The 13,252-nt window shown below is 38.6% G+C and overlaps 1 protein-coding gene across 2 annotated transcripts in view; it reads right to left on the reverse strand.

The window, feature by feature from the left end:
* Ttk (zinc finger and BTB domain-containing protein ttk) overlaps positions 1 to 13,252 on the reverse strand; it is a 57,335-nt gene that overhangs the window by 11,466 nt on the left and 32,617 nt on the right. The window contains exon 5 of one of the 2 annotated variants that reach the window (XM_076376269.1): positions 3,410 to 4,268. The exons of the other annotated variant lie outside the window; for it this stretch is intronic. Within the exon in view, the coding sequence (XP_076232384.1) occupies positions 3,553 to 4,268 (716 nt within the window). The 3' untranslated portion in view covers positions 3,410 to 3,552. Of the gene's footprint in view, positions 1 to 3,409; positions 4,269 to 13,252 lie in introns of those variants that run through there. 2 annotated transcript variants of the gene reach the window in all.

Consider the following 13,252-nt stretch of genomic DNA (forward strand, 5'->3'; position numbering starts at 1 on the left):
CACTGTTTTCTTAAATACCGATCACGAGGACGAGCTTGGTTCCGAAAGAGCTCGACGGTTTTTCTCGAATCACGGTAAAGAATCACACGCAGGTGCACATTCCCTCTCACGTAATATATCTCTTTTATATATATAATATATATATCCTTTTTAAATAACTCTCTAACAACTATCATCATCCTAACATGTATGTGTACATATGCATATACAGGTATTTCCTCGTTATATGCTCCGTTCTATACTCTCTATACCGCGAAACTAGTTCAAGTAAACGGGAATCACTTTCACGCACTCTCACTAGCATCTTCAATGACACAAAGGTGAACTGTCATCACGTAAATTGATCGCTAGAACGTGCTCCTCGCTATGAGCTCGTCAGCGAACCGTAAGCCTAGAGGACGAGGAAACATTGTATAGATATCACACGTATACATCCACTTTCTCACTTTCACACGACACTTTCACTCCTATCTCCTTAACACCGATGCGGAAGACAAAAATACTCGAGTTTCCGTTCGGTATTCGTTCGAAGGCTCTCACAAAAAAATATGGTCAGGGAAAATAGGGACGGGAAGAAGGGGTTCGCAGTTACACTCGAGTTGACGAATTTCGACTGTCCAGGATCGCGATGGTAACCCCCATATAAATCATTCCCGCGGTCAGTAAATGCGCATGCGCGAAGTACAAAGTGGAGGGGATGTCCCTTAGCGACCTTGAGCGACCAAACTCGTAAACTCATGCATAGCTCGCGTGATCTGGAAGCTGTACATGTAAGTATTGAAACGCTACCTTTCTAGTAAATTCGTAAACAAGACGAGGATGTAATCCGTGTAATATCAGAGCTCGTGGATTACATTCAGATATGCGACCAAATGCGTAGAACATGTTTTTCAAGTACTTTAGCGGTGCATCGTTATTACTAATTATTGCATGAATCACGAGATAAAATGATATGTTAAATTTTTTTCGTTTTTCCTGTGTCAACATATTCTGCCCATTTTTTTGTAGATAATGTACGAATGCGGAAGCGATAGTAAGCTTGTCGATAAAGTTTATTCGTGTAGCAACACTATCTGACTGTGTTGGTGTTTCTCGCGTGCTTCCCCCAAGAAAAAATACGTGTCAATTTGCATAATTCGACTTGATCTATTTCTACATTGCGGTGCCCCAACACCGGAGAAAAAGAAAACATGTTAACAATGTATCAAATAATAAATTTCTTGCAGATTTTTTAAACGAACGAATGAACGAAAAAGTATAGAATATAATATAATAATATAATATAATAATATAATAATAAATCAAAGAGAAAAAACAAACGGTCCAGACCCGAACTAACTGGGGCCCGTTATATATACTATATGCTTCTTGTATACATATATAACTTTTTTTTTTCTCTCTATAACGTGTCCGTGTTTGCCTGTGCGTTATAACTTATATACCTATTAATAATAACCAATTTAATCGGTGCTTGTCCATAGTCTAAAAGTTAATAATTCTTATCAAACAATAATATTAATAGCAATAATCGTAACGGTGATAATAAAAATAATATTGTTTGCTGCATTAATAATAGTAGTGCGAGTAATGGTAAATCGATAATGATAATAGTAATAATTAATAAATGGTAATAACTATAATACACTTTTCCCAGAGAACCTGTACACGTACATATATCGAGGCTGCTATGCAGTATTAATTCGTGTTCCTCTTTCTCTCTCTCTCCCACTCTCCCTTTCTTTCTAACATTCGCTCCGTTCTTCCTTTCTCTCTATTTAGGCACTATCTAATGAACTCTACGAATCTCCTGCGCTCGCAGTAAACCGTTTATAAACTCTGTGATAAATATACATACTCTTCTTTTCTTTTTTTTCTTTTTAAACATTTTGCTAATATGCTTCGCTACGCACCATTGGAATCAAATCTGTTTGGAAGGCTTACAAAAAGAAATTAAAAAAGATTCGGACTACCACGAAACTCTGCACGTTCTTCAACACGCCATCTTGTTTTCCCCCTCCCTCGACGGACCTAAAAACGGCGTTGAAGCTGGAAGAACTTTCCCGTTTTCTCATCAATGCGATTATTTACTATGCATTTCATGGACACCTCGTTATCTGCTCACAAAAGGAAGGATTATTGTTTGGTTGTAAGTATGCAGAGTTCCACGCAGACGTAAAAGGGACCGCAAAGGCGGCAGTTTAAAACCGATCTGAGAAGAAGAGAGAATATTCGTAACCAACGTTTCACGTGTCACTGCTGAAATCGGATGTTCGTCATAAGAAAAAAAGGAAAATCATGCACGTTCAAGTATCGACGCGCACTTTTAAAGCTATCGTCACGATACGATCTAAACAAACTGAAGAATCCTTCAAATAACGCGTCAGTTCTCTCAGTCCTGTTAATTATATTGCTTACGTTACTCTGTACCTCCATTAAGAATAATAAAAAAAAAAAAAATAAAATCGTAAGAACCTTTTCTTGCACAGTTTTTACACATGTATTAAACTACCCTTAAAAAAGAAAAAAAAAACACGACTGTCAAAGATACGACAAAGCTCGTCACACTTTTACATGAATATTTCCTCCTTTATTCGCCGACAATCGTAAAACTTTGATCAGCAAAAACTAACGAAGACACGTTTATGGAATTAATGCAGACTACGCCCGCGTAAAATACTGCGTTCATCTAAATAGGCTTCTTCCGTTACGCGGGTGGGCCCGACACGACGAGTTTTCAGCATCGTGAAACAGTGGTCTTTAAGTACGTCGTACACGCGTGAACATCGAAAGCGTCCTTCGGACGAGTCCCTCCGAGCTCGCTCGTGGCTCGATTCTCTTCACGCGAGTCAACGTTCCTCGCGCGTAGAACGTACCGAAAACGCGTACGAGAGACGGCCACAGAGTGGAGGGGACAGCCGAGCATCGATCGGCCGCAAGCACTGCACGCTATTGCACAGTTCAATAAGGGATCATATAATACTAATGTACACAGGAGCATCAACTCGAGTGGTCAGGTAGCTCGAGCCACAGGCCTCTTCCCGCGATCACTCGACGCCGTCCCGTCCGAGCAAGTGTTTGGGGCCCGATGCACGCGCAGCTGTCCCCTCCACTGGTCGATGCGCGCGTCCCTTCTCGCCCTTCTTCTCAAGTTAAGCATCAATGTTCTCGGCGGGCTCGTTCGAGCCGCAGAAAAGTCGATCATCGCGGGGGTGAGATGGGCCATGCGATTGGTCCTCGCGGCACGGGGTGTGGGTTCATAATTAAGCATCGAGAACGGCCATGTTATCTCCTCGCGACCACGGGTGACTAGACACTAGGGCGACGCCGAGAAGACGGGCATAACGAATAGATCCTCCCTCAGACGCGGCCGCGCCTGAACATGGACACCAGCCTCGAGTGCCTCAGCGCTGCCCTCGAGACTGGGCCCCTCGCGCTCCTCTGCGCGCCGCTGGCTGGGCCCGTCTCCGCGCGCGCGCCGCTGTCGTCCGTCGCCGTGGTGCTCGTTCTTCGTGCTGGACCGATCGCCACCCCACCTCGCCCTCGCACCGCCCGCTAAGGCGAGAGAAAAAAGCCAAACGGCACCACGCAGTCCTTGGGCATGAAGCAGTCGTGCACTGTCTTCATGTGGTTCTTCATCTTGTCAGGCCTGGAGAACTCTTTGCCGCACACGGGACAGGGGAACACTTTCCTCTGGTGGCCCTCGTGGTAGAGGAACGCGTGCCGCTGGAAGCTGTACTTGTTCTTGAACGTCTTCTGGATGTCGAGCTTCGCGCACTCGGTGCACTGGTACACGCCCTCGGAGATCGAGGCGTAGCGAAAGAGATTCAACCCGCGCACCGACATCTCGGTCAGCTGCTCGGCTGGGTCCTGCGAGTGCGAGGTCGCGCGACGCCTCATGCGCCTCTTGGGCACCTGGCGTCCCGGCGGCGCCGACATCGTCCCGATCTGGTGGCCGCTGGTCGACGAGGAGTTCGTCGTCGGCGCAGGGCTCAGGCTACTGCTGCTGCCGCTGCTGCTCTGCGCGTTGTTCCTGCCCGTCGCGGGCGACGCCGACGAACTTCTCGTCGACGCGGTGGTCGTGGTCGTGCCCGAGTTCGACGCCGTCGTGGACGTCGAGCTGGTCGTCGCGGTGGTCATTGATGTTGTCGACGTTGATTTCGTACTCGACGACTCCGTCGTCGACTGGTTCGCCTGGGACCCGGAACCAGGGTTTCTTGTCTTCTCCTTCCACGTCTCGCCGTCCGACTTCGAGTTCCCCCATGCGTATTCTGCGAAAAGAGGCAAGTCAGTGGGGCTGTTCTGTTGTTGACAGGAGATACGATATTACAACATAGAGTCAGAACGAAATATTGTGAAATAACAATGCTTGCAATTTTGATACTACGAGAGTCTCTGTGTGCTGCATGCAACTGCAAGCTACAGTGCTGGTCGAAAGAAGTTTTGTGGTGGTTAGGGATGGTATGAATCCTGCTGCTCGATGACGTTAGGAGGTAGAGAGGGAACTCTTCGAATGGAGTGGATATTCTTAGCAATCACTGGTTGGTGAAGCAATCTCCACCCTATTGGAAAAGTTCCCTTTCTACCTTGTGACGTCTCTGAACAGCAGGTTTCATACCATTCCTGGTGGTCGCAGCATTGGGCTATTTTTGGGAATTTTTTAGCGTCATGTGACATGAAAAGGGGAAGTCCCAGTTCCCAAATTTTATAAAATTTGAAACTGTCTTTCGACCATCTCTGTAATTACAACTGAAAATACCAAATGCTTATTGATTTATGATATTGTTGCATATGTATATACTTGAATACGTGCAAACAGAAGAACAATTATGAATCTGTTTACATAAAAATGTAAATAAAAGTTCGGTAACATTTGTAAATAAAAATTCAATATCAAACTTAAACTGCTATCTACTCAATTCAGAATGAAAGAATCTTAAGGAAGATAGGGATTTGGGGTACCAACAAAATTAAAAATAGCCTAAATTGAACACAAAATAAACGAAAATATGATCGTACTATTTTTGTAATACATTGCGCCACAAAGTGTGCATTTCTTACTTGTTTCGTGTAATTGTAGGTAATAGTAGGATCATAGTAGCTGTATCTACAAATAAAGGAGCAATGTAAACATACATTGGCAGATAGATTCCGAGGAGTCCATCCATTCACGCTGGAAGTTCTTTGTGAACGTTTCATGGTGTGAATTCAGAGAGAAAAGAAGATGAAGAGGAAGATTAGGTAACTGTGGTGGTTAAGGACTCCATACAACGTTGGTTTGAAAAGTTCATGGCACGAGTAATTTTGGTACACGCTGTAAGGTGCACTGGAAGCTATCCAAGTTAGACGTCTGAGCGACTTTCACTGACAAGATAAATGTCATGGCAGTCGTGTACCAAATCCGTCTCATGCAATAAGTCCACTGCTATACTTTGTATAACAGCGTTCGATCGATGTGAGAAACAACTTCAAGGATTAATGATTAACAGATGTGGTGATAATTATGAAAGAGATTTAAGTCCCGAATTCTTGAAGGTTGAACTTGTCACTTAGTTGGTAAAATAAGTAATAAGTTCAACTTTTTGGATTTTTGACTTAGTCCAGTTTCATAATTTGCAACAGATATAATTGGAGAATTTCCCCATGAAGTAATCTGCAAGATTACCAAAGTCGTTTCTCTCAACCATGGAACATAAAAACAGTGAAATAAAAGAACAGAAAAAGTGACGAGTTCTCCAGCCAGTGGGCTCATAAAAATCAAATTCAAATGCAACAAACAAACCATGTACATATATATATTTATCTTTCTGTTGTTCTCCAAATATGTTTCACTTTCCTTCATTGTCCAGACAAAGTAAAAATAATAAATCAACAATACGCGTACGCAACATGCAAAACAAAAGTCCATAAAAAATAATAATAATCGCTGACTTCCTGCCGCGATTGGCCCGTGCTATTAACGAGAACGTCGCAAGGGTCTCTCTATTCCCCGCGATTTTAGGATTTCATGCTCGACGCCCGTCCACCGCCCGAGCCAATTACGACGAAGGAATCTTAATGTCTAAGGATCGTCTCTGGTTGGCACTGTCGATCGCTGGCCACTGATTATGGCGTTACCACGCGACAAGATCACTAATGTGTCTGCTTGCGAGAGTAATTCAAATAATTGCCTCGACACAGTGAACCGTTTATCTGGTGCAGCGACAACGATTGCTAGTGGCCAACGAGACGCATCCAGGATCGCTAAAAAAAAAAAAAACGAAACTAAATAAAAGTAATTTTTGGCTAAGAGTAACGGTGCTTCGTGGTGAGTGCGGGAATTCTCGAATTTGGTGTGTGTATGTGTGGCGTATGTGTGTTGGCTTATCGAGATACACAGGATGACTTTTCGTTTCAAATGACTAACGAGAACTTTCTAAGGGGACACGGGTGTGGAACGTAACACGAGATTAGCATATTGCATCAATGAAGAGCAAAGAAGAGATACTTCGACTGTACAGTGGCAGGTAGCGATGGGCGATTGATGCTCCTTCTTTCTACTTTCCAAACGAAATACAATTGTTTTATAATACTGGTTCTCTAGTTCTTTTATTGTCTTCCCTTCCTCTTACTGTATTGTAGATTTTGAAAATATTACTGGAGTTTATTTATATTCTAGAATAGATGAATTGTTCTTAATTTTAATTATACTGCAAGTAAGTCACGATAATTATTGAGGTCTTAAATTTGTGAAAAAATTTGTATTTTGAATTAGTATTTTTTCTTTTTTCTGTGGATAATCAATTTTGAATACGGTTATGCCACCGTCTAAGGAAAAATCATGATCATGTCCCTCTGATGACATTACATGTTTGAGAACCAGATTTATAGATTTTCAAATTACTTTAATGATTATTAACACTTTCAAAATTTTTGACTATTCTGAAATATTTTCGAAATTTAATAGTCTCGATGAACGTAATTTAAAAACATTTTGCAAATGCTGAAAATTTGAATGGTTTTCAAACATTATTAATGAATAAACTTTAAATATAAATTAAATTGACTTTCTAGTCACTTTAATTACACGGTTGATTTCTAGAATTGTTAAGATTTGTTACGATCGTTTCACTTTAACAACAAAACTATAATAGTCTCTTATTTAGATTATAAAAATAATAAGATTTGCAAGTTTTCTCAAATGTCCAAGACATTAAAAAATCGTTAAATTTCTCAAAACTGTATCAAACTTATAAAGTGTCACACAGTGATAAAAATTGTCAAGAATTTCTAACTTCGAATTAAATTCAAAGTACTCGAAACACTCTATCATACATATACATTCAAAACAGTTCGAAGTACACCACAGCCCATCGCTGGCAGATTAATCGTCCGACAAATCTTTCGATTCGAAGAAACTTATGGCACTTTGATGATGATTCGTCGCTTCGTAAACGATCAATGAAGAGGATCTCGATCCCCACGAAGGATCGAGACACACTCACGTTCCACATACGTGCGGACAATAATAACGCATGATAATATACAGAGAACGAAAACGACAAAATACGCAACGTGAGGATGTAAAATGTAAAATAAAGAATTCTACTGCGCTGTTAGTCGCTATGGTAATTACCTTTCTGTTCGATTCAATGCGATTAGAGTCTGCTACTTTCCTCGATAAGCGTGTAATATTATTTTTGGGGACAGTTCCAGGCCACTTAACTTACAATTTGTCAAATCTCGTAACAACAACGCACAAACTGTGACGACTTGCTTTGTCTTTTTTTTCGGATCCAACAGCTTTCTTTTTTTACACTCATTCGCTTCTTTCCATCACTGTTCCATTTTTTTTTTCGCATTCGTGTCACGCGATTCTCTTTCCTTCTGTCGCGTGTTGTTCCCTTCGACGCAAAATCGAAGCGCAAGTGTTTATACAGGGTGTACTGATGTTACACGATCAAACTGTGGCAGTATGTTCTATCAGTAGAAGTGAAGAGAATGTTACAGGAATAGCTTTGTTAAAAAGTTACAACGAAAACATTAAGTATGATGATGAAAGTTAATTAATATAGTATGCACTCGCTATAATCTCGCAGTTCGATAGAAGCAAGCTTACAGAGAATAGTGTCAATTGATTTGATGAAAATGTTTAAGTTGATTTTTTGTTTGATGACAGTCGAAAGTGAAAGAAGCAAGGGGAATAACGATGAATTTATAACGAGAAAGTAAAAAAATATGGTACAGTAGAAAATTTCATTTGGCACTTCAAGGTGTCGTCCCCCTTTTCTAACACTTTCTTCATGTAGTTAGTATATCGAATTCTGTTTTAGTCAAATACATTTTATGCTGCGAGTTCTTATGTCGAATTGAATTTTGTATAGAATATTATTGTCACAGACGAAAATCACATTTTTGTACTCTGCTTTAAAATGATCATTTCAACATTAAAAAATATCATGCTTGGTATTCTCTTGATATAAACTCACTGGTTAGAAATTTTTGAGTCTATAACGAGAAAACATCTTACTGATATAATTTTGTTCACTCACAAGATTTAGAATATTAGAATTAAAACGAATGAATCTGAAAAATTGTCAATCTCTACATTATAATACATTTGAAAACTCACTAATAGATTCATATATCGAATATTTTTGTTACAACTTTTTAAAGGGATGTTTCTGGAGCTATCCATAGATACATCCTTTTCTTATCCCTGTTAATAGAACATATTGGCACAGTTCGATCTCTGAATGTTGGGACACCCTGTACACGACGATCGTTTGAAAAAAAGAAAAAAAAACCGAGAATGTGGTATGAATATGTTTGAAATCAAAGTAACATAGCAGAGATGGAATTCACTAATGTGTTATTGCAGTTAATGGATGAAGCTTCGGTACAAGAAACTCGCTCGGCTTTCACGCTGAACAGATAAAACTCGATCACCACGCATTTCGTTATTATATCACAAGGACAAAACAATCGTGTGATGTTCGTTTTTTCTTTTTCTTAAATAAATTCAAACAGTACGAGACGGTGGTTTTCTGAGTGACAAAGTTAGAACAAACAAATCTTCTCCGTTCACTCATTGACACGACACATTTCGATGCGTTATTTTGTACGATGGATAGTGAACGACTTTTCGAGACTCGATTCGACGCTCTTTAATGGTTTTTCTATTATTCTCTTAATATAAAGTCGCTACCATGGTCAGCATATCTCGGAGTTATTTAAAATAAACAAGTTTTACTTTCATACATTTCAAACAGAAATAAATTACAAAGACGAAACTTAAGAATATTGAAATTGTGTTCGAGGCTTCGTTATCAAGTTAGTTGTTGAGAAAATACTTAAAAGTAAATGTGAAGAGTGTCTGATTTGAAGACCCATTCTACTGATATTGTTGCGTCTCACTTGGCTATTGCAGACAAGCAGTAGAATAAATACCCAGTCAGACACTTTTCTGGTGCGCTTTAAGTATATTTTTCACAATTAACAACTCATAAACGAGGCTTTAAGCGCAATTTCGTCATTCTTCGTTTTCATCTTATTTTGGCATAAAGAATCACTCCTCAAAATCTTTGTCATCTGTTATCAAACATTCTGTATACAATGATTCATAAATTCGTTCATATTAAATTCAATTACTTCATTTAAAAAATGACTGTGCCTCGTTTTTCTTCCCTATTTCTCCCCTTGTTTCATATAGAGTTTTTATCTACTTTTCTTAATTTTCATTAAAAAGAACATAATATTTTTGGAATTTGAACATGTAATTGTAATTACTTTTTATGAATAAATTCGTGAGTCACTGTATATTATGCGCTTCATCTTTCTTTAAGGAGTGAAAGCTACTGAACACACAGAATAAAAAATTTCTTATGTCCTAATTTTACGAATCACTGTTACACATTTCATAAAACGCCGTCGAATCTCACAAAGTCGACCTGAGCACGCACGACAGACAAGTGTTCCTAACGTGAGTGTGCGTCACGCACACAAAACGGATACGTGAATGTATGAGACAAGTCGGTAGTACACAGTGAGACTTAAAAATCCTTCAGTTACAATCTATTGAACACCGTTCATTTTATTATCGATAGTCATAATCAAACAATCAGTGCATATAAAATATACTAAGTCTACCCAGCGTCAGAAAAGACTCATTTTATCGTCTCTAAAAAGTTCCCTATAAAATTTCACCTTTTCTTTCTTTCATTATTTGTTTTGTTTTTCATCGTCCTCGTCTTTAACATGCATTTTTACGACAAGGTCTCACTTATTTGGCACTAGATTCGCGATCATCGGGCGCGCCTCTCTTTTGCTTTAAAAAAGTGGGGGGGGATATACACACGCGCGCATGCGCGCCGGCGATCGCGGTTCATCATTAACAATTTAACTTCTTTCTTTCTTTCCTATTTTTTTTTTTCTCCATTTTTCGCCGTTCATCGTTTATGATCGCTTAAAAAGGCACCAAATCGGGGATTACACCGCTACAATATTATTATTGGATCCCACTGAAGTACGTTAATTCAACGTATAATATATAAAGTTAAAAGTCAACCACATCTCTCCATCTTATTTTTTTTTTAACTCTCGTTTTCTGACGCATCATTTCAAAAACTGCAACGACGTTAATAGGTATTATCAACTAGCGCTAAAATATATTCGATATAACTTTTGTTTATATATATATATAATATATAATAATAATGATAATAATAATCGTAATAATATTAATAATAATAATAATAATCGCAATAATAATATTAATAATAATCATCGCAATAATAATAATAATATTAATATATGTGTATACACATATACGCGTTATGACTTATTCTGTATATGTGTATACATATACCTATCATCTTTACGCCCATTCGCGCAATTTGTATATGTGTCTCTCTCTCTGTATACGTGTCTGTGTACATATGCGTGTAATTTATTTTGCGATAATAAACTATGATTCTTTCTTTTTTTAATATATATATATATATATATTGTTTATGTATATATATATATATATTTATATTTATATTTAATATATATATTAAAATCTATCCGATAGTACAGTCTGCTTTTTAAGCCTCGTAATTTACCTCTCTCTCTCTCTCGCTCTCTCTCCCTTTCGCTCTTTCTCTCGCTTTTTCTCACACACACTCTTTCGCTCTGTTCCTCTTTCGCGGCGGTCTCTTGCAACAGCGTCAGATGCCGATAACACGTGAAGAAACAGAAAAACTTAGAGGATAATCGGTATTGACTGGTGGCCCCTCCTCGTCGAAAAAAGGTGGGGGACAAATAAAAAGACGAGAATCGTTCGCACGTCGCCGTTGCAAGAGTCGCGCGCGTTATAAATATAATATATTTCTATTTAAAATTTTCTTGTTTCTTTTTTTTTTTCATCGTATTCATTCCCCGTATCCACCCGTAGACTTATATAAATTAATTAAAATATATGCTCAACGCGAAACTCATCAACGAGACCTCTGCGATTTCTACCCACCCCGATTAGCGTGAGAAATTCGCCCTTGCTTCGTAATTAACGTGATATTGTCTGAAGAAAAGATGAAACAGTTGCAGATTACAATTTCTCTTTCTTTCTTTCTTTCTTTTGTTTTTATATCTTTTTTTCGAAAATACTTGAAAAAAGGCACGTGACGCAAGCACAAGGTACACACCCTCCCCCTACGAACCGATTCCTTATAACATTTTAACACTTTTTTTTTGTCCCTTTCCTGCTATGAACACTTATTACAATTTGAACACTAATTTTGTACGAATACAAGGATCTCATTACGTTACATCCTTAATCCTTAAAAACGCCCCGCACAGGCGCAACTAACGCTTACTGATTGGCAACATGAATTTCCCTTTTTACAACCTTAATTCTAAAAAGTTTAACAACATTAAAGGCAACGAACGTGAGCGAATGTTGTACGATAAAATTTCGTAGCAAAGCTTTCAAGATCTGTTGCTAAGATTTTAACAATTTTATTTAGGTATCAGTTTACCCTGATCACGAGCCTTAAGATACCAGTAAGGAATTCGATGTAGAGCAGAGCATCGACCCCACTTGCTTTGGTGCCATTATAACATTTCTTTTTATTATCAAATGTTCTGCAACTGTTGTGTGAAATTTTTAATTCCTCTTATCTTTGTTTACTTGTACTATGAGGAATAAGATAATCGATTGAACTTATATTATGCAAGATTAAGAAAGGAATTAAAGGTCGTTGAAGATAAAATCAGAGACAAAAATTTCTTGAGCGATTTCTCACGTAACAGTCGACTAGGGTAAATTAACACTCGTTTTTTTTTTTCTTCACGGATGAATAAAAATTGAATTCCCCAAACGAGCTACAACGGAAGGCCCCTGGTTGAAGAAGAATGCTCAAAATGTTCTAACCTATGTTCAAAGAAAATCGTCCACTATAATGAATAGAAAGAATAGAACTTGGGATTGAAAGTGTACTTTTTAGAATTTGGCAATTGAATTTCTTTAGACGATCCGAGAGCTCCATTCCGCTGTACTTTCCGTTCGATATCGATACGAATAATCTTTCTTTCTTGCCTGCCATCTAAAATTGAGTTAGTCTTAGCCTCTCAGTGATTATCAAATGTGAGTGTATTACTTTAATTATTATTCTGCTTCTCCTTTACTTTAAATTGATATATATATATAATATAAGCTGTTTAGCCGCTGCCTCTTTGCACTTTTATATTTATATTTATCAACTATCAGTATACACCCCCTCCCCTCTTTTATATCATGTTTCCACTTTGGACGGGCTTTCGCGATAACCCATCGTGAACACAATTTCATAAAGACCGGCCAGTTGACCATACCACCCCCCACCTTATTAATTTCTTAAAAAAAGCATCTTTTCGCCTGCCGAAAATAATCTACCCCGTATAAGGTAGATACTCTTTGGTCCATGAAAGTTTTCTTCATCAATTTTGAAAATAATTGACCTGAGAGCATATTGATCAGCGAGTCAGCGGCACGGTCCATCCCCTTAATATGATCAGAAATCCCTAAAACATTCTCGTATGATTCTGATATCTCTCTCTTCTCACCCTCTTTCCTAATTTCTTCATTTGACCTACTCTTCTATCTTTGCTGCCTGCCTAACTAATTAATATAACCCTCTATCTTCCTAAAAGTACGCGTAATTGCGCGCGGAGACCACGAACCTTTCTCTCGTCGCTCCTATCACTTACAACTAAAATTCTTTTATCTTTGCAACGCTAGATATCTCTTGAAATAACG

Source organism: Calliopsis andreniformis, chromosome 4, assembly GCF_051401765.1.
Source record: "Calliopsis andreniformis isolate RMS-2024a chromosome 4, iyCalAndr_principal, whole genome shotgun sequence".
NCBI lineage: Eukaryota > Metazoa > Arthropoda > Insecta > Hymenoptera > Andrenidae > Calliopsis > Calliopsis andreniformis.